General features: G+C 28.7%; 1 protein-coding gene across 9 annotated transcripts in view; it reads left to right on the forward strand.

The window, feature by feature from the left end:
• LOC107447798 (GPI inositol-deacylase) overlaps positions 1-27,423 on the forward strand; it is a 78,379-nt gene that overhangs the window by 16,222 nt on the left and 34,734 nt on the right. For all 9 annotated transcript variants that reach the window (XR_011638023.1, XM_071186834.1, XM_071186835.1 and 6 more), the window contains 10 exons: positions 1,007-1,197; positions 8,655-8,707; positions 10,700-10,766; positions 12,408-12,575; positions 18,208-18,279; positions 18,990-19,048; positions 21,699-21,849; positions 22,663-22,885; positions 25,105-25,165; positions 26,293-26,446. Coding sequence is in view for 8 of the 9 variants with exons in the window: in XM_071186834.1 (XP_071042935.1) it covers positions 1,007-1,197; positions 8,655-8,707; positions 10,700-10,766; positions 12,408-12,575; positions 18,208-18,279; positions 18,990-19,048; positions 21,699-21,849; positions 22,663-22,885; positions 25,105-25,165; positions 26,293-26,446 (1,199 nt within the window). In the remaining variant the exon portion in view is untranslated. The remainder of the gene's footprint in view (positions 1-1,006; positions 1,198-8,654; positions 8,708-10,699; positions 10,767-12,407; positions 12,576-18,207; positions 18,280-18,989; positions 19,049-21,698; positions 21,850-22,662; positions 22,886-25,104; positions 25,166-26,292; positions 26,447-27,423) is intronic.

Raw genomic sequence — 27,423 nt, forward strand, 5'->3', positions numbered from 1 at the left:
TATCTTGTTGCAACATCACCTAGAAGAGCCATATAAAACCTAGATACAAAAGGTTCTAAGTTAAAACATTTTGAAAGTTCTTATAATAGATTTTCAAAAAATGTATTCAGCCATAAATTTAAAACTAAAATAACTTTTCCAATAATACAAAAATTGTTTGAAAATTAGTGACATAAGGAAACTACCCTTTTTTCTTAGGTAAACATGTGAGAGAATTCCTTTTCTGCCTTATGAGGATCCCTAGATGCTGTTTAAAATTCTCAAGACCATGCGCTCTATGATAGTTGTATTTACAGATTTTTTTTCTGTTCCATTTTTTACTTATTTATATTTTTAGTCATTTTTGTTTTAACTTTAATATAATTACAGTTCTTATCTTTCATTAATATGCTAATTCTCTGTTGTAAAAATTACATGGTATCACTCCCACTAACGAGTTAATCAATTCAGATTTACATTATCTGTCTTTCTAGCCTGATTGTTTTTAGATTCACTCTAGTTTTATCACTACCTAATTATATACATTGTTTTTATGCATAGCAATTACACTCAATTAGAAGAGAAGGTAATTTTACAAAAAAATTCACAAGTGTGGTTTTTATCATACTTAAGCTTAGTAATTTTTGTTTATGGTGATTGTATTGGATACCAGAATTTTACAAAATAATTCGTATTTGATTTTTGACTCTATAATTTAAGCCCCTTCTTATCACTGTTTAAATGTGCATTGTTTTTCTTGGTAAAGATAGTCACTGATTAGAATAGTTCAAATTTTATTAAATAGTTTTTTTAAGTTATTCATGAAACTTAGAATTATTCATTACTAGAAATTAAATTATTCATGATACACTGCTTAAAAGTTAGTTTTTGTTGATAGTGATTGTACTTGATCAAAAAATAACTGAATTTCACAAAATAGTTTGTAATTAGTTTTTGTCACTATAATTTAAGCTTGATTCTAATATATGTTGTCTATTATCTAAATATATGTTGTTTCTGTTTATAGTGATTGTGCTTGATGAAAAAACAGCAGAATTTTATAAAATGATTCATGAAGCATGGAAATATAGATTAAGGAGTTCACTCATGAATGTCCCTTTAGTGTCCATTGGAGGTGGGGACAGAGATATCCTTGTAAGAAGTGACCTAACATTTAATGAATTTAAGCACAAAAGTATATTGGATGTTACTGCTATGGTGAGTACATCTAGTGTTTGTTTTTATAAACTGTAAAATCATAAATTATTTACGACAGCTGTAATGAGCAATATTTTGAAAAACAACTAAAAAAATATCATTATTCCAAATCAAAATAAACTTTATTTTTATTTGAAGTTAATTAAGAATTACTGATAATATAAATTCTTTGCATCTGTGTCTTTTTTTAAAAGCATGCTTCAAAGTAAAGTATGATGAAAATTTATGAAGGCACCAGGGTGCTCCCTCCCTCGTCAAAAGTGGCCAATCCACATAGACATTACAGACATAAAAGTTTTTCAAATTAAAGGTTATTCTCTGTGACGAGTATTGCCTCAAATTTTTGAGGGAGTTTCAGTCCTGCTCACTAATTCTAAAAAAGCTAAGAAAAATCTATTTTCTATGATTTTAATTAAAAAATTTGAAGGAAAATTGTGTTTTCAGTCAAGGTATTACGTCATAAACATTATTTAAATTATAATTATTTTTTTAAAAAAATTGCACTGATTTGGAAAAGCAAGAAATAAGTTTTTTTTTTTTTAAAGCTACTTTAAAAAGTAGTTAACAGAGCTGAAACCTTTTCTATTTACTGCAATTCAATTCTAGTTCTCACAATACTGTCAGCAAATAAAAGTTTGCCTGTGAGTTCTTCATTAGATTTATTCTATCATTTGGGCCTTAGAACTGGTGATACAATTAAAAACACTGGCATGCTTTACAATAGAATCATTTTTGTGTAATTCTTTGCTTCAAATTTAAGATGTGGAATGATACTATATTGAATGGAATGTTCGAAATCATCTATGAACAACATGTTAGAAATCATCCATCCTTACAAGGTCATTTTGAAGCAATGTGAAATACGCCTTTCAAACATCTTTGGCAAGCTTTTCAAAATTTGTTATTAAAATCCCAATTTGTGAAAAACTTACCTGAATTTTGCTATTTATGTAAGTTAAGTGATCCTACACGGTTCGGGATAGTTGAGGATCTCTAGGTGAGTTTTGAATTGCTTGGATCGAATCACTGATCAAATGAGTAAAAAATTCAATTTCCATTCCAGTTCAACTTCCTGGGCAGTCATAACAGCTCTCTTAACGGTATTTAACTTGCATTTTTAGAATTAAAAGTCAGTTTTTAATAGGCAAGTGGTACTTTTTAACTCAAAAATTTCAAGGCAACACTTCTCACTGAAGATACTATTAAATTAGAAAAAAAAAAAGAAAAAAATTCTGTAATTCCCATGTTGATTGACCACTTTTGACGAGTATTGTATTTTGCTTTGCAAAATGAAACTTCTTAGTAAAGCACTTTACTTACAGGGCGTTTGGGCACGACATTCTTCTTTGGATTCCCTTTTTATATATACATTTTTTTCATTTTCCTAGGATGTTGAAAAAGTATCACTTTTCCAAAACTTTTCTGTCATATACCTTTATTTATATATGTATATATATACAGTAGAGCGCCGATTATCCGAACTGCTCGGGACCGAACGTGTTTCGGATAATGAAAAGTTCGGATAATTGGAAAGTTGTTTAAAATCTAGTTTAAATTATTATTATTTATGCACTAACTTCCCTTCACACTTTTTCTAGGCTTAGGACTGGCAGAGTACTATCTAATATAGCTCTGGTGTGTTTAAAAGTTTCTTTTTTCAATTTTTAAATGCTTTTTATTTTATTTTTTTAAACTTTTTTTTTTCATTTTAAATTATTTTTATCATACTTCAGCTTTTTATAAAAATTTTTTTTATCAATTACTGATTTTTTTTTAATTTTCCATTGCAAAAGAAATCCAGCAAAGACTTTTGTTTCAAAGAAGATGCTCTTTTTTGAGCAGCCATATTCCTTATTCTTTTTAAATAAATCAACTGAACTGGATCAACATCATTTTGACGTTTTAGCCAATTAATTGCAATATTTAATGAATTGCATGCTTCTATGTGAGAAGGTCCACTATCTTGAAATTGATCACCTACTTCTTTCTCTTTGTCTGTGGAGTTCCGATTTTCATTCAAATTTTCAGCATCAATTTCATCATCATTTAAAATTTGAATTTCTGGGTCGTTTTCAGTGTCTCCACACCAGTCTTCTATTTCTTCTGCTGTATAACCTGGCATCTTTTCATCGGCTAGATCTACTGGTTCAGAAGCTTCTGTTTCGTTTATTTATTTGTTAAGAATTTTATTCCAAGATTTAAGATTCCAAGCACTGTAATCACTAATCATTAACAATAAGTGACAAGTACCCATCCCCCAATAGTAGAACTTCAGCACATATCTATTCATAAACTCCTTCCTCTTTTCAACCATTGTAGACTGTCAAATTGAAACTCGCATTCTTGATTCAGATAGTTTTCAGTGGAAGAGGGCGAAAGGGGTATGTAGGTTTAACTGAATAACAATGTATTGGCTACTATAAGAAAACTGCTAAAAAAGGTTGTAAATTAAATATGGTCTTAAGATGTAGTGGATATTATTAATTCTTCTAAATTTAGAAAAATTGTCGATAAGTTGAAAATTATTCTAAACTTTACATAGAAAAAATAGAAGCGAATTCGGACATGGTTCGGATAATTGGACATTCGGATAATAAGGGTTCGGATAATCGGCGCTCTGCTGTATATATATATATAGCATAATAAATAAATACGAAAAACACGAAGAAAATTAAGAAAAACAATAGGTTTTATTTATTGCGCATAAGCTGCAAGTAAATAGAACTCGTAAAATAAGTTCAAAAAGTAGAGAAAACAAGGGAAAAATTACAGAAATTTGAGTGCTCCTCACGCTATTGTGTGGGTATATTTTGCTTTGACTATGTTAATACAATATTAGAAAGCACTCTTTTTTGTGGATATAATCGTGTGAGCTGCTAAAAAGATTATATCTTTTATTTTCCGGATTTTTAAAAATTTTTATCCTTTTTTTCGGGTTGCGTTTTTTTTTTCCTTCTGGTTTTTTGTAACTCTTATTTTTATTTATTTCCCCTTCTTTCATTGTACTGTAATTTTTCCCTTGTTTTCTCTACTTTTTGAGCTTATATATATATTTATACTTATATATATTATATATATATATAAATCANAGTAAAAAGTTGATTAGTCTCTTTCATGGGGAAAACATTGTTTTGCATGCATTCCATTGCTACCACTATCGATGAATGCAAAACTTTGACTTAATTCTATGATGAACTTTTTGATACGAGTGACGTTAATCTATTTGAACAGAATATTTTATCATATCGAACAGAAAAGTTTGTGAAGAAAATGATCTTTAAATGAAATGTATAAAATTTAAGTGAAATTAATTAACCGTTTTTTAAAAGTAAAAAATGGAAACTGAACCCAACTTAATACTAAGATTCAATGAAATTGCAAAAGTCGATTGAAACAAGATTTATCATCCGAATAAAATTAATATTTAAATGGATTGTTTGTTATATACATTCCTATTTCAGCATTTCTATCGTAATAGCATAATATATTAATCAATATCATAATAAATCAGAGAACATATTTTTTAAAAATAAATCTTATTATAGGTGCTCAGAAGATATTGAAACATAAATATACCAAGTTTTTCTTCAGTAGCTTCTAGTTTCTCCCAGCGGCTCGGAACATGGTCCTAAAAATTAATTTTAAGAACTAAAAAACACTTAAAATAATTTGGACAACATGAATACAAAAATATTCTAGCCATTTACCATTAGGGAGTTTGTATCATTCTCGGCATCAGAGTCATTCTTATTGTCATCTGTTGCACTTAAATCACCTTCTTCTACTTCCATTTCTACCTATAATACCAAAATGAGAGGTGTAAAGAACAATATTTGGCTGAATACCAAAAAACGTCCAATTCGGTTTTAGCGAAATCCGAAATTGCAATGTAACGAATATTTTTCGAATGACCAAATGAATCCTTATAGAAACAATGGATTAAAAGTGTTGATATTACAAAATTCGTAATCCTATTTAATGAAAGTGAAAATAAGCAACAATTCTCATTTTTGCTCGTGATCCAAAACATTTTCTCACTCTTCAAAAGTATAGAATGATCTCAGAATTCAAATATATTTTGCGTTTTTACAATAAAAAGTTTCAGATAGGAAACGGACATGTCAAAAGGACGTTGTTGTTAATTTACGTCGCACTACAGCTGCACAATGGGCTTATATCTTTTTTTCCCTGGTTTTTAAAAAAAAATTTAATATTTTTTTTTTTTATATAAACTGTCGTTTGTTATTTTTTTACTTATTATTTCCCCCTTTTTTTTTCATTTGTGTATTATTTTTCTTTGTTTTATTCTTCATTTTGAACATATATATATATATATATATATACACAGTGAAACCCCGATTTTACGTTTTCTGTCGGACTAGCGATAAAAAACGCTCGAAGCAGAATAACGTAAAATCAAGGTTAAGAAAAATCTCTGCATATTTTTAAAAATTGACACCTACCTGTTAAATTAATGGAAAAAATGAGTAATCTTTACTTGCTTTTCGTTTCTAGCTACAATTTCGTATACAGCTCGTTCAATACTAAAAAATTTTTTAGAGTTTTTATGCTTTGTATCGCTTGATCAGCTGTTGGCATATCTTCTGTTATTTCATCTTCATCATCATCAGCACTATCGTCGGAATCGGACATTAAATCACTTATGAAAGGGGTTTCTGAAGTAATGATATCTGTGTCACAGTCGATGTATGCATCATCGACTTCCAGAAGGTCCTCAACTTCAGACAGGCTACCTTCTTCTTCTTCCAAAACAACAGCGCTCTCCTCCTCCGATATTGAAAATCCTGCTTTATTGAATCCATTGATAATGCACTTTCGGTCGACACTGACCCAAGCTGATGATAATTTTTCACAAACTAATTTTTGTAAAGTTATGAGTTTTGTCCATTGAACTGAGGTTTCTGTTGTCAGTTTTTGTAAGTCTTTCATAGTTTTATTAATAGTTTGTGTTTATGAAGTGCTTTAACCTTATTTATTTAACACTTAATTATGTTATTGACATTACATTGTTTAAGACAATCTGGACATTTTTTTCTCATGATATATTCTGATCTGTTAATCTAATATTCATATAATATATCAATCCTACTGTTATCAAAACTCTTAAATAACTTGCTACAAATCATTATTATCATTTACTCAAATTAATGCATTTATCTGTGTGATGAAGCATTAAAACATGAAATATTTTTTGTTTATAACTTTTTTACTGGTCACAAAATAATCTTATTACTTGCTTTTGAAACATATTCTTCTGTTTTATTTTTTTACTTCATGTATTTCTCCTCCTTAACTTTTTTTTTCTATCTTATAACTGGATTATGTCTTTTATACAAAGAAATGCATTGTATAATATTAAAATAAAGCTCTAATATGAGTTAATTATTTATCATACTTTTCTCAAATTATATAAGTCTTTATCACTGGAAATCACTTCAAACTAAGCAAACCCATGTCCCTGGAAAATTCAAACAATGGTAGTAAAGTTTCTTAAGTTTCACTTTTTTTCCCAATGTAATATTTTGAGAACAGAGATTCTCTTATATAATACATTTGGATTCAAACTATCTGCCTAGGTTATGTCCAGTGTTATCCAGAAAATACCTTTTTGGGAGTATTTTCACTCTATTCATTTTTGAAAGGTGAAAGTTCAAAATAGAACCATTTTACTACATATCTGAGTGAGATATCTTAGGGCAGGGGTGGCGAACTTTTATACACCAACGTGCCATTTTCTCTAAAAAATTGCTTAATGAGGTCATAGACGTGCCGTCAAATAATTTTGACTTCGTGATAATTGGGAAAATAATAATACTAAATACTATCAACTCAGAACTCTTTATTTACATTGAAAAAAAAATACATTTTGCAATGTCTCAGTTATACAAGTAATTCAACTTAAAGTAACATGTGACTTGTTGCAGATTAGATGACCAATAACTTATATTAGGTTCTAAGATGTTAGTTTAAGCAGGACTGTTGATTTTTTTTGCTAGTTATTTGCTGTCAGCTTGTTTTTACGGTTATTAATTGTTTTTAGCATTAATTTTTAATTTTTTTATTAATAATTGTTTAATATTTCGTTTGTTTTTTGTGAATTTTAATTTAATTGTTACATATGCTTCATAGCGTAATAACATTTGTGTAATAACAATTCATAGTGTAACAATAATTGTGATCGGTGGAGTACCCAAAATATTGTGTCGCGTGCCATAAATGGCACGTGTGCCATTTGTTCGCCATCCCTGTCTTAGGGGTAAGAGAGCACAGCAAGGGAAAAATGTGAAATGTGTGTCCCGGTAAAATTTTTGCAAAGTGAAACTTGATATGATAAATGGAACTAACTAAAAAAAATAAATAACTATACGAAGTAAACATTTTATTAATTGCTGATTGAGTCTTTTACCAAAACCATTATCCCTAATTTTTTTATTAATAAGGCAATATTAGATCAATGTTAAAAAAAAATTATATATATTTTATTAAATATATTTATCTTAGTTCTATATGCATTTTTCTCCAATTTTTCTAATTGTTCAAAGGTCATGTCACATTATTGACACCTCTATTTGGTGATATTAAAAGTCCTCCAAATGCTCATCTCCAAGTAGAGTTCACTTTTTTGATTTGCAAAATATCCTTTTTGGCTGTTGTAAAGCAGTAACAGTTAATTTCTCAGAATGAATGAAAGTAGTTTCTTCATACTCTCATTTTTATCATCTTTATGCAAATAAAAGAGCACAGAAATAAAGAAAAAATAAGAGAGCACAGCAAGGGAAAAATGTGAAATGTGTGTCCCGGTAAAATTTTTGCAAAGTGAAACTTGATATGATAAATGGAATTTACATAGAGGTGCACTCTGGATAAGAAGCACTTTCCTCCTGTATATTTATACATGTTAAACGTTTTAAGATAAATGTATCAATGACAAATGTAAGATAAATGCAAAAATACTCAATGTTTGCTACACAAATGTTAGGAAATAGGACTAGAAAGAATCAAAATTTACTGATAACAGCTTTAGCGATCCTCATTTTTTACTAGATTAAATAGAGGATATTCCTGTCAGGCTCAAACTTTTCAGCCATAAAGCTTTTCCGCTGATATTGATCTAAGGTTTGGGTACCTTTAAACCTTTGGTTGATGTGCAGACGTTCTTGAATGCTCTTTTAGAAACTTTACTTTTTAGTTTCACTGAGCTTACTCTTTCAGCTTACAATTTTCAACCAGTTATGTTTTTATTTAATATTTGTTTAACCTTACTGAATAATTTGAGGAGAAAAATTGTATTTTATACTTGAAAGTTTTAGAGTTTTATTTTGAAGCTTTTTAACTAATTTTAGATTCAACCTATACATAAGTTCTTGCTGCATGCAATTTTCTTTGATAGTGCTTATTTCTCAATTCTATTTGTAATATGAACTTTTAATTTTCAGACCAATTCTATACCAGGTGTTTGGGTTTCTGCAGATCATTTAGCTATTACTTGGTACACACAATTTATTCATTCATTTATTGTAATTTTTCATGTAATAATTTTAATTATAAATTTTGTTTTCAAATGATGTAATTGTTAACTTGAAGTAATTTTAAAAACTTCGGTTAAAAATGTTGGGTTTTAAGATTATTTTTTCAATTACCCAAAAATTAATAAATCGTTTTTTTTTTTTTTTTTTTTTTTTTTTTTTTTTTTTTTTTTTAAGAAACTTAGAAAAATTAAGCACAAATTCAGTTATAATTTTGAAGTAAACCAATTTTTTGGTTAATATTTTTTTCTTTGTTACAATGTCTTTCTAACTGTCATGTTAAGTCATTTCAAAAGTTAAACTCTCAATATTACATTGGATATAATTATTTTTTTAATTAAACATTTCTTTATTATTAAGTGTCTTATGTTCTTACTGCTTCAGAAAATTTCATGATTTTAAAATGTCACAAAATTTAAAGTAATAAATGAAGGAATTTACTTCTTAAGAATTAAAATGTAAATTGCCATTTTTGAATAATTAATTGCACTAAAATAAAGTTTTGTACTTTTTTTGTTAACCAGGTACTAAGAAATAAATTAAACATTTTTTTTAGCTTTATTTATTTATTTTAAGGGAAAGAATTATTTATTTTGTTTTCTGTTGAAAAACAAAGAGAGAATGAATTTATCTGTTTGCACCTAACTAACAGATAACTATTTTTTTAATGTATAAATAGTTTGCTTTTTGTAAATGCACTCTTTCTGTTTTTTAATTTTAATATCAGTTTTTTAATTAACAATATGTTAATTTCTATTATACGGCATGTTTAATCTTCTATTGGTTACTTTTTTAATAATTCAGTTTAATGTATGGGATGCCCTAAAAAGATCTAAAAATATATATTGCGAATCTAAAACTTTTTTCGCAATCAAAGTTTGATTTAAATGATGAAATAAAAAATAGTGGTATTACACTGTACAACATATTTAAACACTTTCTGCACTTTAGAAGAAACTAAGGTTCTGCATAAACAAAAGGTGCTTGGTTCATATATGATCCATCGCAAACTAATATTTCGCTTCCTAAGGCATCTAGAGCCTTGAAACTTCTGGAAGGTAGATAAGGCTTTATCTACCAACTTCACGAAAATATTCCCAAAGTTGGTTGCTTTTCCTCTGTCAAGGAGAGTTTTTTTTTTTCTTTCTTTCTGTTCTTTTCTAGAAACCTGCATGTGTATTAAAAGTTTTCTCATTGATTTCCTTTCTTTGTGAAATGTATTTATATTTTTAAGAAAAATGTATATTTCAATCAAAATCAAATAGGTGATACTAAAAATGTAGTGGCAAAATTAGATTTGTATTAATAAATTTATGAAATAAATGAATTCCCTGACATGAATGGATTTTGATTTCAAATTACGAAATAAATTGACATTGAAATGGTTGTCCATTTTGTTGTCTAATTCAAACTTTTAAACGAAAGAGTTTTATTCGGGCAGTTTGATTAACTTAATAAAAAGGTGTTTTTGTCTTTATTTTTTCTAAAAAAAGAGATGATTAATTTTGTTTTATTTAGTTTCGTCAGATTTTGGTACTTGCAAGATTCAAAGTTTTGAATTTTTATATGAATTCAGGCACATTTGCCCTTTAGAAATTAGAGTTCAACTAATAATCCTCAGCTAATGCCCATAAGATTTTCTCCTATCTTGGAGACTTCTAACAGATTCAGAAGTGCACCCCCTTTACAAAAATGAACAAAAAGTGCTCTTAAGGAGATATTAACATTTTTGGATGCTGACTATTATTCTTTGTACACTAGACAAAGTATACTGTGTCTAGGTTATCAGCAACCAGGAAATCAAATAAAAACAGCTCAATAATGTCTAATACCAGTCCTTTTATACCTGCATTATTTAAATTATATTTCTATGAAGAAAAAGGTAGTTCTTTATTTGAAGTTTCTGCTTTAATTGAGTTCTTCTCTGATAGTTTCTATTGATTTCTGTCTAACAGGTGTAAGCAGCTGATACTAACTATTTGCCGTAGTCTATTTGATTTAATTGACCCACAAACTAATCAAGTAGGTAAATCTTTCATATTTTGTTATTAATATTTGTGTTGATATTTGTATTAATCATTTGTTGGTATATAATATTTGAACTAGAGTACAAAATAGGTTATTTTGCATAGAATGTCATGACTAAATATCTCCATCTGCCGGGCGTGTTGCCTGAAAAGAAGAAATGGACACCTTAATTTACATGACATTGATACCAACAATTTAATATAAAAATAAGTGTAAGATAATTACCTACACATGACGTACATTGACTTACTCATGACGCTTAGCTACTCAACAGGTTAGAAAAGAAAAGAGCGAGAAGCAAACTCCTTAATTTGCATGACACTGATATCAACAGTTTAATATAAAGATAAATGTATGATAATTACTTACTCTGTACGTACATTGCATACTAATTACTTACAATGTACATTGTATCTGCTCTGCCCCCTGGCAAATAACTGCATAACTATCGAAAGGGGTATGAGGTTCATTTTAAAAGTAAAAACCGATTGGGCATCGTGTCAGCGCATCCTGCCAAGTGAGGTACCTAAAGATTGGCAAGTCTCTCATTATGCTGCCATTACATTTGATGTTTTTGCTAGAGTTGGTTGTATTGTTATACTGCTTCATTTGTCACCATGTCGATCAATAATCCCGCTAATTGTGAAATGGCTTTCAGTTCTTAAATGGAAGAAAAAAAAGTTTGTCCTGTTGAAATCCACTGGCAGCTTGTTGAAGTTTAAGGGGAAAGTGTAAAAATTGTGAAAATGTGCCTAAATAGTGTAGACTTTTTAATGTAGGAAGAACAAATGTTCATAATAAAAAACGATCTCGACTTCCTGTCATGAATGGGTAGTACTGAATCATTCCCCATACAGCCTTGACTTAGCGCCATCAAACTTTTATCTGTTTCCAAAACTTAAGAAATTTCTTGGTGGAAAGCACTTGGAAAATGATTAAAGGAACTGTTACTTACTGGTATAACGGTCAGAATTCTTTAAAGATCTAAAAGCTGCTGCCCAATTTGACATATGTTTCAATGTTGACGGTGACTATGCTGAAAAGTGAATAAATGTAAAGTAAACATAATGCAATTTACTTTCATAAATAAAGTTTCTTTTACTCCATTACAAAATGGTTCTTACTTAAAAAATGACCCTCAATGATGAACAAAGACCTCTGAAATAAACATAGCCCTCAATTTTGACAAGTAACATTAGTCAATCAATGCATTTGAATTTTTCCAATATTCAGAATGTTACACAACATCTGTTACATAAGCTCTATATCATTTTTCACGTGATGAAAATAAGTAATTTTTGAACTCAATCAAAGGACCTATTTTAATTGTAAGCAATTATGTTATTTTCAAGTTATTTTATTGTGAAAATTTCAATGTAAGTACCATACTTTAAAGGAAAGCAGCTTTAATTTTCACTGTTAAATATCAAATTTATCTTTTCCACCCAACTGATTTTTTACAAATTAAAACAAGTCAAATTTTAATTATTTATCATTCTAATCCTCATTCAATGTCTGATTTTATTAAAAGTGTTGCAATCAGATTGATATTTTTCAAAATATAATTGTTTCGATTTATATATGGAGCTGATTTTTTATGTAAATATAATTTTAAAAAATTCTGTATGCTGTTAGATTACCAGCAAGCCAGATGTTATTGAGAAAGTGCTGAAATATCATTATGTTCGCCGACCCTCTGGTAAACATTATTCGAGACTACCTTCAGTTCCTATTGGAACATTTCCTCCATCAGGTCAATGGATTGAACAGGATAGCAATGCCTGGCGTTTTTCTCGGTCTAAGGTTTGTATTTTCATTTTCTATTTATGAATCATATGTCCATAAAGTTTTTTTATAAGAACTCTAATATATTTAGACATTTTTCTTGTAGTGCGACCTTTAAGTAACCCTTAGTACATAGAAAGCATGTAAATACAGTCAAACCCCGATTTTGCGTTTTCTGTCTGATTAGCGATAAAAAACACTCGAAGCGGAATAACGTAAAATCGGGATTAAGAAAAATCTATGCATATTTTTAGAAATTGACACCTACCAGTTAAATTAATGGAAAAAATGAGTAATCTTTCCTTGCTTTTCGTTTCTAGCTACAATTCCGTATACAGCTCGTTCAATACTAACAATTTTTTGCAAATTTGCTTCTTGATTTACATTTGCAAGTAAAAATTTTTTTAGAGTTTTTATGCTTTGTATCGCTTGATCAGCTGTTGGCACGTCTTCTGTTATTTCATCGTCATCAGCACTATCGTCGGAATAAGGCATTAAATCACTTATGAAAGGGATTTCTGAAGTAATGATATCTGTGTCACAGTCAATGTATGCATCATCGACTTCCGGAAGGTCCTCAACTTCAGACACGCTACCTTCTTCTTCTTCCAAAACAACAGCGCTCTCCTCCTCCGATATTGAAAATCCGGCTTTATTGAATCCATTGATAATGCACTTTCGGTCGACACTGGCCCAAGCTGAAGATATCAAATTACGAGCCTCAAGAACATTAATTTTTGCCTTAGAAGCACCCTGAAAGTCTCCAGAATCAAGAAACATTAGAGATTTTCTAACCAGTTTTCGAAGAAAATTTTTAAATAATGCTTGCGTCATCCATGCTTTTTTGTTTGAAGTGTAATCGGTAGGAAAACTTTTGATAGTTTTGAAACACCGTGGTTTCTCTGCTCTACCGATCACAAGAGGCGTTAACTTTTGGCTTCCATCGGCATTTGCACAGAGCAAAGCAGTAAAGCGCATTTTTGAAAGCTTTCCTCCATGGCAATTTTCACCTTTAATTGTCAATGTCTTGTTGGCAATAGGTTGAAAATCAATCCCGTTTCGTCCGCATTAAATATGTCACTTGGATTATAGCCCTTTAATAAATTTGGCAGAGTTTCTTCTTTCCATTGTTACACAATTGTCATATCCACACTATCGGATTCGCAACAGATAGATTTGAAGCATAAATTGTTCCTTTTTTTTTGATCGATCGATCCAGCCATTTGATGCACTGAAGCCTTGGAGTTTAAGCCTTTCAGCAATTTCAAGCACCTTTTCTCTCAGGATGGATCCATTTATAAGAATCTTTGCTGCTCTGGCTTCCTTGAACCTGTTCATTGAAATGTTTTCTAACTCATCATACGGAGATGTTTCAAGGGTTTTTCTCTTCGCATATTTTCCGAGTTTTTCAGCGTTTAGTTCTACTGAAGCTTCTTGCTTTAAAATCATTTGCGAAGTTGAATAAGCAATACCCAAAGATTTAGCAAGATCAACTTTAGTGCCATGAAATTCTTTACCTTTTTCGATGATTTCGGCCTGAGAAAAGCATTTTCGTTTCGACATCTTCTTTCGAGAAAAGAACACGATGACTGAGGTCTCGAAAATGAGAAAAAATGCTATAGCTTTCAAACTCAACAATACCAACTGAAAATCTCATTTGGTATGCTAGCACGGAAAAATGAGTAAAACCATTTCGAATAGAATAATAAAAAAAAATTTGATCTGTTTGTAGAAAAACGCATCAAGCGGGATTTTCATAAAAGGGGTAACGCAAAATCCGGGATTTTTTAACATTATCGGTATAGGCAATTTTCACAGATCAGCAGAAAATTACGTGAGAAGCGGGATAACGTACGAAACGGACAACGTAAAATCGGGGTTCCACTGTAGTATAACTTAACATGGACTTGGCTATAAATTAAGCGAAAGTTGAGTTATAATAAAACATTAAATCAGACGAGTTGAGAAATTGGGTTATAGTTATTGGGAGTACATTTATATTTATATTTTAAATTATTTTGATTTATTAATTTTAATGTAATTGTATTTAAACATGCCTTCAAAATAAAATACAGTTACACCAAAGAATAAATATGAAGTGATTTAACATTTTAACTTACTAGAACGTTAAATCATTGAGAACCCTGAGCTTGTTTCTTTGCAATGAGACAGTTCCATCTTGGGGTAATCGGAGACGATACATTACAAACATTAAAAAATTTATGTCATACCTTCAGGGGCCCTTTTTTTTTTCAAATAAATAAAATTTTAATGGAACACAGATATTTTTAATTTGGGGTATAAACCTAGGAATTTAAATTCAATGCAATGGGCAGCCCGGTATCATTCGATCCACGGACCAGTACCAGTGCGCGGACTGGGGGTAGGGGAGCACTGATATAAACCAATTATAGATTTTCAATTTCGTCGGGTAAAAACATATTTATAACTTGATCTAACCGTATTACATAGATAGATTAAAACAAAAATATCATTTAATGCTGGCTGTTAATACATTAAGCATTTTATTTATTTATTTTTCTTCCTAATTTTTGGCTATAAGAATCCTTGATTAAAACTCATTTAATGTTTCTCAGGCATGGCTTAATACATATTGAGTGTGGTTTAATTAGCAAATGTTATTTAATATTTTCCATTATCATAATATTTTTATTTCTTTTTATTTACCAAATACAGTGTAACGTCCCTTTTCCGGAAGGATCGATTTCTCGGACACTTTTTAACAATCAAAATAAACATCTCTTCCCCTTTCTTTAAAAAAAAAAGGTCGTTTTACGCGTTTTCTTTTCTAGCTTACACTGAACCCCTGACTTATGCGTTAAACCCGTAAATCACAAAGGCAGGGATGAGATTTTTCCGCTTTTTAGCGGATTTCCGCTTTTTTCACTTTTATCACTTGAATTTCAGCTTTTTTGTCAAAAATTCAGATTTTTCTAAAAATTTCATTTTTTTTATAAGTATTCCGCTTTTTCAGAAAATTTACCAATTTTCCAAGAGAAACAGAAAATTCAAACTGCATAGCTACCAAACCTTTCTCATTTTTACTTATTTTAGCTGTTTTCTCTCTGTTTACTCACAGCAAATAAGATTTTCGGAATTTTTTACCCGCCCTCCTGATAGATCCGATTTTTTTAGTTCAGACGACGCTGCTTCTGACAAGCCTTTCAGAGGTCCCAAGCCTGGAATCTGCTAATATCTCGATCTCATTCACACGATTTTAATATCAAACATAGCTTATCATATTTGCTTGTTGCGATTCTGATTCACGTGATTTGAGTATTGTATGTTGCGATTCTTATTTACGAGATTTTAAAATCCGATATTATGATTCGTATTTACGCCTTTTTAAAAACCTATGTAGCGATTCATATTCACGCAAGTTTAAAATTCAATGTCTTGATTTGGTCATGCGGTTTATAATATCAAACATTGATTTTCGTATTTATACGTTATTTTAAAATAAGGCATTGGGATTCGCATTCACGCACTCTAAAAATTCATAATTCTTATTTATGCAATCTAAAAATTCCGCATCATGATTCGTATTTACGCGATCTAAAAATTATGAATCGTGATTTGTATTTACGCGTTTTAAAAATTCTATATCCCAGTTTGTATTTTCTCATTTTCAAAATCGTATATCTAGTTTCATATTCATGTGATTTCAAAATCCATAATTGTTATTCATATTCACGCAATTTTAAGATCAACTATCGCGATTCTTGTAAGAAGTAAATTTTTTTTAAAATTAGTTACTATAAAGGTGACTGTTTTTCTAACGACGATTATTAGTATATGTAAGTGTTACAACATCAGAGAAACTGGAAGGGAATATATTCAAAACTTACATTCTGTGCTTGCAAAGAAGAAAAAATAGGATTTGTCACAAGATGTTTGAAGATGGACTAACGACTAAATATAGCAAACATAAAAGATATAGCAAACAAAAGCAATCACTTAAAAAGGGATTTAATTAAAAAAAAATTTTTGGGGAAAAAGAGTTAATTAACTCATCATCAAAATTTTATTTATAATTGCTGTTATTTATGCTATAAAATGCAAAATTCTTATCAAATAAAAAACAATTATCTAAACAGTTGCTGATTGTCATGTAATTTTTCAAACTAAAATAGCAATTTTTGTATGTTAAGGAGTTACTATATATTTCTACTTCACTGTTATTGATATGTTTCAGAGGGCTCTAGTTAGATTAGACTATAATATGAACATAATGATTCGGTCCATTGTTAAAGTTTTTTTTTCCAATATAATTTAAAAAGTAATATTACTGATATATTTGCTATAAATCACATAACAGTATTTATTAAAAGAAATGAAATATTAATGTATATTCTCAGTAGTTTTAATTTGCTAAACCAGGTAGTTTTTCAAGTAATAATTGTCTCTTATGTGAACTGAGGAAAAATATAATTTCCAGCTTTTTTTTTTCAATTGGTAATTTTTATTTTCACTAAATGTTAAGTATCAATGTAATCATTTATATAATAATAGATTAGTACCAATTGTATGTCAACACATTATTTATCACCTTAAACTGTCTGAAATTTATTATTAAAAGGTTGCGCTTGCGTAAAATTTACTATTGTGGAAATTCAGCTTTTTTGCCTTTTGGCTAATCTCATCCCTGACAAAGGGGAAGGTAAGAAGGCAAGACCATTGAGTGACGCTCCTACTCTGGAATGCAGGAAGAGAGGGAGATATGTTTTCAAAAGACCGCAACTGAGTCCTCTCCCCCCTCCTTTCCTATGCAGCTGGCTAGTGAAAGAGGCCTTTCCTGGAACCTTTTTATTGAAAGAATAGGGTAAACGCGGCAAGCGTTAACGTGGAGGAGGAGTCAAAATGGAAAATTTGAATAGGTCTAAAAAGATACACGTCCTTGAGAAACATTCGTTCTTTAGCAGATTCTTTCAGTCATACAAGAAAAAATAAAGAGAATCCCATCAGTGTGCCCCGCCTTTATGCTTGATTGATAGCCAGTGATTGGAGAGAAAACAATAATTTGTCACTTCCCCGCCCTAAACTTGAATGATCTCCTCTTTACACTTATTTTCTTTCACAAATAAGGAGAAAATGAATTTTTCTCCTCCACCTACCCACCTTGACGGGAATTTCCCTTTCTTGCTTGAATCGTTTCAGTTAAAAATGGCGGATTATTATTTTCATAACTCAAATTTTTTTCATTTTCCATATTTTCAGCAATAATATTTTTTTTCTAATACATATTTTATATTTGATTTATTAGATATTCTAATACTAAAACCTTATTCCCCTTAAAAATAGTGTGTATTTATTAAAATAATGTGTATTTATTTTAAGCTTTGTTTACCTTGGGAGTCTATTTTAAGGAAAAATCTATTATACGGACTTCTGGAAGTCTCACCAATTCCGGATATGCGACTTTACACTGTAATGTTTTATAATTATTATTGATGAAGGAATTAAAGAGTGAATAGTTAATATGGGTAATCAATCTAACTCAGATATTCAGGTGGCAAATAGTTCAGTGAATTTTGTTTTTAAATAAAGAAAAATATTTTAACCCTGTAATTTGTGGTAAAAATAGTTTTATTGCACATTTCTTCTAATTATATGTTATTTTTCACCTTAGGTTCTTTCTGCAATATATCTTCTGATTCCAATCACACATGATGACAGTATACTGATTATTGCCACTGGCCTTGTAAGTAATTTTGTATTCTTGTATTAAATTATAAAATTTTCATATTATATTCTCATATTTTGCTAATTTACTTCACAGATTTTTTTCCCTTTTTCTTCCTTTATCTTTTAGTGCTAGTATAGTTGATTTCTGGGGCTGAGAAATCACAATGTTTCATAATACTATCTTTATTGACAAACATCTTTAAGAATCTAGAATTTTGCTTGAATTATTTCAGTTTTTATAATTTTTACAACTTATCCCTGTAAATTTTGTTTTAAATATTAGTGATGTAAAATATATTCAGTTTGCATCTATTTAATTGAAGATTATTGTATTTAAGTATAAAAAAGAAATTATGACATTAAAATTTTATATATGAAGTAAATATTTCTCAGAAAAATAAACAACTTAGTAAAGGCATTATGACTTATGTAAATGGTTACAACATCTAATATTGACTAAGAATGTATTCAGTAAAACCCTTATTTGATTTAAAATTTTCTAACAATTTCCAAATTTCCTGCTATTTAATGTAAATGTTTCAAATTTTCAGTTTCAAATATTGGTAGGTTTTTTAAGATATTGCTTTTTCAAAACTAAGCTGTAAATAAGTTATTTACTTGAGATTTTGTCAATATTTTATTACCAAAATTTTGAGTTTTAAAACTAGTATTAGTATTACTCTTTAAAGATTTGTTATATTGCTGATAGTTTTGAAAATGTTACAGGTTAAAAAAGAGTGGATATATGGATGTACTGAACTGTCTAAATCAGAAATGACAACATGGTAATCTATTACTATGTATTTTCTATGTATATTATTGTTTTTCAAAATTATACTTTCCTCATTTTCTTATTATATAACTTACACTCAGCAAATTTCTTCATTTTTTTAAAAAAAGTTTAAGGTACTAAAACATTCAAATCTAATAACCGTAATTAAAATGAAGTTAAAAAGTTTAACATAAATGCAAATTTCTTTTTTTTATTAAGACAAAAAATTAAATAAAAAACACAAAAAAAAGTTAAAAATAAAAATAAAATACATATCAAGGGTAATTGTATTCTGAGTATAACTCAGAATTACGGGTTTTTCATATCATTCTTCCAGATTTTAAAACTAAAGAGCCTGTGACTTTTCTCTTCATTTGTGGAATTCTAAGAATCTCAAGACTTCATTTGTAGACTTAAGCAAGTCGAAATCTTATATTCCATTAAAAGTTTTACAGAATTCTGCAAATCTAAAGTTTAAATTTCCTATTTTTGTAAAATTACATTACTGAATTAATTACTTATTCCTTTCCTTATCATTATCCCTTTTCTTATTTGACTGAGATCTCGTTCATGGCCATAACAAGTTTTTTTTATAGCTAAATAAGAAAACGATTGTAAAAATGATGCAAAAACAAATGTGTAAAATTAATAGCATAATAAATTTATAGTGGTTCTGCAGTCGTGTACTTTTAAAAAATTGCTCATTCCAAAATTGGTTATTTTTTGATGTTCGAATCTCGCTTTTGAGTAGCCATTTTGAAATTATATGGTCCCTTTTCATCTTAAATCTATGTAATGTTTTCGACAATTATTGATAATAATTTTTAAGCATTTTTAAAATACCAATATTTATTATGAGATATTATGATACTTGAATTTGTCAGTTCACTTTCCTAATCCAAACACACATTTGACTATTTTAGCCGATTTAATTTTTTGACCCACTTGATTTGAGCCGATTCCATTGTAAATTGAAGTTTTGGGCTTTTATTGCTAAGAATTTTTACACATCTACATGATTTTTAAATTCTTGATTTTTTAATGCTATTTTATTTATTACGGCACTCTAATTTTTTAATTACACATCAGAGTAATTACTTTTTGACAACTGATTTGTGGGATTTTGTCGTTAATCCAGGTTGTTCTGTCACCAATTCCTTTTTTAGCTGTTATTGCCACAAATTTCATAGTATTTAAAATAAATCCTACTTTCTTCCCAATACAATTTGCAAAATAAGTAAAAGAATGGAATATGATTTTTTTTAGTATGAGAAAATCTCCCATAATGGTTCATCATAGCTATGTATAGTCTTCTCAAATGTTTTTGCAATTTATTAATTTTGAATGCTATGTAAGGTAATTAATTTATACCAGATTGTAGTGATTTCCCCAATTGTCCTTTTATAGTTCTATTAAATATACATGTAAATAAACTACTCGCAAACAAACTACGCATAAACATTAAATTTCTAACAAAGTGATTATTAGTCATAATATTTGCAAATCAGATTTGACCAAATCATTGTGATGTTGCTTATCCTGCCATGTTCATTTTCATTTTGCTTTCACATATTATCCCTTTTCTAGAGATAAAATCGTGGCTAGAGTTGTTTCATTATAAATTTATTTCAACAACATACTATACAAAAAAAAAAAAAAAAAAAAAAAAAAAAAAAAAAAAAAAAAAAAAAAAAANTTTTTTTTTTTTTTCATTTTGAAAAATATTATATCTATTAACTGCAAATTATTTATGTTTCATTTGCAAAATACTTAATTATTCCTGTAGTATATTCTTGTAAGAACTATTTAGTTGTATATATAATTACAGGATGTGTAAAGTAGTATTAAAATGTGATATATTTATCATTAGTAGGTAATTAAAACATAAATCTCAGTTAAAAAAATTCTAGTAATCTGTAGTTCGTAGAACTATTTGTGTATTATTTTTGTTATATAAATTAATACCTTGAATATCAAGTTTTTGTAGTAAAATTTAAGAGGGATTTTACCTCCTTTCTGTACATAGGTTTTAAAAAAAATTTCTTAATTAATTAAACTTAGTACTTTTTTTACAACTTTGAAGCATAAAATTATATAATAAGCTTCACAACCTTTCTTACTGTTCATAACTTATTCGGCAAAACTATTTTTTGCAGAATCTATTAAGTAGCACCAATCTTATGCTAGCAATAAAGTCTTACCAAAGTTCAAAAAATATCAACATTTTTGCACATCTTAACATCTTTTCACTTATTAAAGAAAAGTATATATTCATTTAAAGAAAATGCAACATAATCCTCCGAAATGACCAGAAAGGCAAAATAAAAATGAAAAAAACTTCACAAAATTCATAATTATATTCAAAATTTGATAATGGTTATTTTATTGTATTTTTGTTTGAATATTTTCTTGTCCAGCCAGTTATTTAGAGATGCTGCTTGAGTATGTAATTTTCAAACCCTTATTCACTGGTTTCATAGTAATTTACTGTCTCAATTTGGTGTAATTTCTAGGTAATGAGTTTTTAAAATTGTCATAATTTTAAAAACCAGACCAGCTGATTAACATTAAATATAATATAGTATTTATCTAACAATTCAATAAAATAGTTTCTTTTTCTTGAATAAATTGTAGTGTATAAAAACTAATGTATTTTGTAATAGTTCAGTTGGGGAGAATTTGTCAGACAAAGGTCAAATTATTCCATCCAAAAGTAAAAAAGGGGAAAGAAGAATGATTGTGGTTGATAGTGAAGAGCTGAAAGATAAGAAATACTTGTATCTTCTGGTTTATATCACTCCTTTGGACTCCCAGGTATGTTATTTAATTAGTGAAATAATTAAATGTCTAAATTTATTCAAGGTAATTAATTATGTTGGATTGATTTTAACGTGTTTAATTTATATCAATTAACCTTAATATTTAGTAATTAACTATGTTTTTATAAGATTAATTTTTGAACTATATGCAATTTTAGCCTGCCTCTGTATAACGATCTCTTGCTGGACTTATCAAGTGTTAAGAGTTAGTTGCTATTCTAAGTCTTCAACAAATTGATTGTTAAAAAAAAGTAAAATTGAATGAATTAAAAGACTATCTAATGCCAAAAGTGTATAATTAAGTAGTGTACTCCTTTTTTTTTTTTCTGTCTCATAAACAATTTGCCATTTATAGCTGTTTCTTCTTAAGTGGTGTGAGAGATATCTTAACAGACTTGGTCTTTGAAGAAAAATATATGTAGTAAAGATCACTTTCAACTTTCAAAAGCTTGAGTTAAAAATACTGAAAAAAGTTGACTAAGATATGCCCTTAAATAATATTCAGGTTGAGTAACAGGTGATCATTGTTTGAAAATGGCTATTAGGTTCCTATGTAAGACATTTGGTTTTATTAACCTAAGACTATTCTTGAAAAGTAGACTTATTTAGAGGTGGTCATTAAAGAAGGTTTAACTGTATATAATTGTATCAATTAAAATTAATATAATCGCTATGGTTTGTTAGATGTTTAATTTATTGCTGTTGTGTTAATTTTTTGTAATTTTTTCTTTATTGTATGTTTATCTCTTTGACTAATATATTTTTTTTTTTGTATAAATTTAAAAAATTAAAATATAACTTTTTTAAGGTTGATATTATTGGCGAAAGGTTCAATTCTAATCTCCGTTCCAAAAATATAGAGCTTCCATCCCTTATACAAAGATTCTTCAAGCCACCTGTCAGACTTTTAAGTGTCTCATTGCCTGAACAATCTATATTCTTCAACATTACACTCAAAAATAGTTATGGTATATATGAGTCTACAGAACTGCAACTTGAAACAAGACTTTGTAGAGCTGGAAGTGTTGTTGGTAGGTCCTAATTAATACTTTGTGCATAACTTATATTACTAAGAATTCCATGTTGCTCGCCAACCGCAGATGCAATATTACCAAACAATAGGCTTGCAAAACTAGCAACAATTTAATTCCAAGTTCCCTCCTTATTGGAGTGAGCTGATCCATTTTTTGGAGGGGGAGAAGAGCAGTTAGTGCATTGTATTTTTTGCCCTGTTATTTGGTTAAGGTGACCATTTCTCAATTTACGCTTGCCCAATATTCAATTAACTTTTGTTATTGTGGTTTTTTTAAGTAAAAGGTCATTGCCAGTATTCCCTTAACTGAAAGTTTTTCAAATCTAAGTTCTGTAAAATTCATAATCACCTTTCGGAAAAATCAAAAATAAATTCTGTCTGCTGTATCTCTTTCAGAAAAATACAAATTTTTACCTTTCCCCATCTACAAAAGGTAAAGCACTCCATCCCAGAAAAGTTGGAATTGAAGGCATAGTGATTCACGCTTGTAACCTGGACACTGCTTAAAATAATATGCATTAAAAAAATTTTGCAACATGCAATTTATGAAATTTAATTAACTTTATTTAGTTATTTTTAACTATTACATAAAAAGTGATAAGTTTTAATATTTTACCATTTATTGCATATAGTAGGACATTTTTAAATTGTATTTCTTTGTATTTTGGTCATTAAACAATGTCTGTTATACTTGAATAATGATTCAGTGTACGCTCTTTTGTACAAACCCTAATTCATGCTAATCTTCCATTATAATGACTACTACATGAGGTCCTGTTCTATAAACGCAATGTTATATCCCTTAGAACATCCAAACTCAACTGTTCATTTCAAGCAGTTGAAATTTTGAAGTTGAAATTTTGTTTAATTTTTTTTTTTTTAAATTCTCTGAAAAACCAGTTCTGTTTTCAAGCGAAAGTAAACTAACTATTAAAACTAGTCTACTTTAACGAGTTTTGTGGCGATTAGTAAAAGTTTTTTTATGATCAGTAAAAATAAAGTAACTCGAAAAAAACTATTCAAACCTCTATTTCTTTTAATTCATATTTTCACTCAATAAACATGAAATATCTTAAATAAATGAGTGAAAAAAGTATAACAGGCCCTCCTATTTCAAACCTAGGAAGCATAATCTAAGGTCAAAAGAATTGTGTAATACGGATTATTTACCATTATTAAAAATTTTAATCATTTAGAAATTGGATTTTTTTGTATAATCGTAACCTTTTAAAAAAAATTTCAATGTATTTATCAATCGCATTTTTCTTTTGAAAATTGTATTCAATCTTTTTGTAAAATAGAGGTGGTTAATTTTGAAGTTGGTATTATTGACATTGTTTTTAATTTTAGTTTTGCTCATTCTCTGAACATGTGTTATTTAGTGAAAATGGCTGCTCCTCACTAGTAATATTATAAGCTTAGAGAAGAAATTAAAAATTTTAAAGGAAGTGAATAGTAGAGTAACACAAATTTCTAAATTATTTAAGATGACGAAAAGCACATTGTTTACAATAACTAAAAATTGTGATGTAATTCTAAAGGCAACAGAACAAAGAGTTCTAATTTCTTGACGTTATTCTCGTGAAGCAAAATTTCAAAATCTGAAAGTGAACTGAATGAATGTGTAAAGTTTATGTGTTTTTTGAAAGTTTTCATTTGAAAAAATTTAAATGTAATTTTGACCCTTAATGTACTTTATTAAAAAATGCTTTTTCTTTATTGGCAAAAAAGAAAACACTGCATATTAGTCAGTTTCATAACTCTATTCAAAGTGTAGTATGTTTTTACCAAAATGAATCTAGTATTTATGAAATATAAGTAAATATTTGCAATAATGTTATGTATTCAAAATTTAGCAATTTTGTGGTATAATGTTGTGTGTTTACGTTTGGACTACAACTGTCGCTATACTGTGTTGACTATATATTTATAGACCATATATCTGTTTAAAAGGTTACTGGAATTGAACTTTAGACCTTTCTTATAATTTTACAACGGCTTTGTGAAGGTAAACAAACAAAAAAGATCATACATGTAAAGTAATAAAATTATACTGAACGTTGTTCTGCATATTGTATGCTGGGTTTCAAGAAATTGAACTATTTTTATTTATTTTAATAACTTTGTGAATCATACCTGTTTACAATTTAAATGATTAACATTACTTAAGTACATGAATTTTTAGTATGTAAACTTATATCATGATTTCTTATGTAGGTCAAGGTCTTGTGAAAATTCATCTGCCTTGCAACAATGAAGATTCTTATCACCATATCAGGTTATATTGTTTTAACTGCTTGCATTGTATTATTTTTTATTCTTTCTAAATTGCAGAAAGGAACAATTTATTTTGAAAAATAGACCACAAAAACTAGCCACGTAAGTAACGTTACTTTGTAATCATAAAAATGTGAGTTCATTTGGATCCTATTTAATGATAACATATATGACTCACAGAATTTAAACTAATTTCTTTATATTGCAAGTAATGATTGTTAACAATAAATAAATAATTTATTGTCAATAAATCTAAACAAATGTAGATATATTGCAAATCAATTTTTTGTAGCACATTTATGGGCTTATAAAAGTGGAAAATTAGAAAATAATATCTTTCAACTACTTCTATTGTTAACTTTTTTTGTTATTTAGAAAACAAATTTTATTACTAATACAGAATCGGAATTAAATAATTGTTGTCATTAAATGTCTTCTTCTAATGTTAAAATTTTTTATGTTAGTCTTTTTAATGTTAGAATAAATTTATGAAACTTGTATAACAAAATAAAGTTTGAGCTTGTTGCAAAATAATGAGTAATCAAAAGACCTGGATTACTAGTAAAACAAATTTGAAATACAGTGATACCTCGAGATACGAGTTTAATTCATTCCGTAACNCTCGAAGGGTGAGGTTTCTGTTTTCTGTCACCTCAAAGCAGCGCCGGAACAGGTGCTTAGTGTACAGCTTTTTAAAATTAGAAATCACCTGCTGATCCATGGGCTGCAGGATAGGAGTGGTGGTAGATAGAGAACCTTTATAAACTTGAACTCTTCGAGGATGTCATGTTCGAGGTTCGGTGGGTGAGCAGGAGCATTGTCGAGGATGAGAAGGACTTGCCTGGCCGTTCCTCGTATCTCAAATGTCACTCGTATCTCAAAACAAAACTTCGCTCGCTCGACAGCTCGTATCTCAAATAACTCGTATGTTAGGGCACTCGTATCTCGAGGTACCACTGTACTATAATATTTTTCTTCCACTTTATAAGAAAAAGTTTTTTCGTTTTTCCCCCTTAAAAAAAACTTTTGCTATGGTTTTTTAAATAATATTTAAAAATTTTCAGGGACCAATTCCAAATTTCTTCAAGTGTCACAAGTTGTGCTAAAATGTGTTTTCTCTTTTTGTAGGACTACAATGGGAGGATTAACTACTATACCTGTAAAACCTCACACCCTACCTTCATTTGAATCTGGCTGTGAAGTCCATTTAGAGTTATATTTAGATCCAGAATGCAGCATTGTTTTATATGCCAAATTCCCTTTCTATCTTGCCTCAAGTCAAGTAATACTTCTTTAATTTATTATTCTTGTAATGCTTTTGTGCTCTTGAAAGAGCTTTCTTTTATTCAAAGTATCAATAACAAACAACACATTGTTCAGCCAGTGGCGTGTAGAGACGTTTGGGTGCCTAATGAGTCTTCTCAATTAAATGTTTTTGAAAAGAAGGGTATTGCTTCTGCAGGGAGAAAAAGAAAACAATTTAATGTCAAGAAGGAAAAAAAAACCCAATCCATATTTTATAATCTCTTATGTAATTTAAATGAATTATTCTAAGGGGGAGGGGAATTATTGACAACCTAATATTCTTGAAATTTTTTTTTCTTAAATGCAAAGAATATATAAATTTTAATGGTTAAATTTATTTGAAAACTTTATTTTATTTTACCAAAAAAATATCTGATTCTGTGGAATATTTACCAGTTAAAATATTAATTTCATATTAAAATTTTAGTATCCTTAGTTTTCAACACCTTTTTATCTGGATGTCTGAGCACCTCTTCCTTCATACTTTTCTTCCTAATATTTTTGTTAACTTAGGTTTTTTTTTTTACTTGCCCACTTTTTTTTTAATTTTCTCAATTCTAATATACTGCCTTAATTCAGCAATGATGAGGCTTTTTACATAAAAAGTAGGCTAAGTATCGCCTAACTATGCATAACTAATGCTTTTATATTTTATGTAAGTAACAAACAAATAAAGATTTTGTGGGTGAAAAGTTAATTTTGCATAATAAATCTTTAAACTGTAATTTTATCTCAGTTTTCATTGTCACTAGTGTACTTCAGTTTGATTATTCTGCTAAAAAATTTTGCTAAAAAATGTTATCTGCCAAAGAAAAGTATAATACTGCAGTCCAAATGGAATCAAGAGAAAACTTTAAAAATCTTGAAAAGGAATATAAATCAACAAAATGGACTTTAAAAATCTATTAAAAAATTATTTAGGTGCTGTACCGTGGTTTATTGGTGCACCTTGAT

The sequence above is a fragment of the Parasteatoda tepidariorum genome, chromosome 10 (genome assembly GCF_043381705.1).
Source record: "Parasteatoda tepidariorum isolate YZ-2023 chromosome 10, CAS_Ptep_4.0, whole genome shotgun sequence".
In the NCBI taxonomy this organism is placed as follows: Eukaryota; Metazoa; Arthropoda; class Arachnida; order Araneae; family Theridiidae; genus Parasteatoda; species Parasteatoda tepidariorum.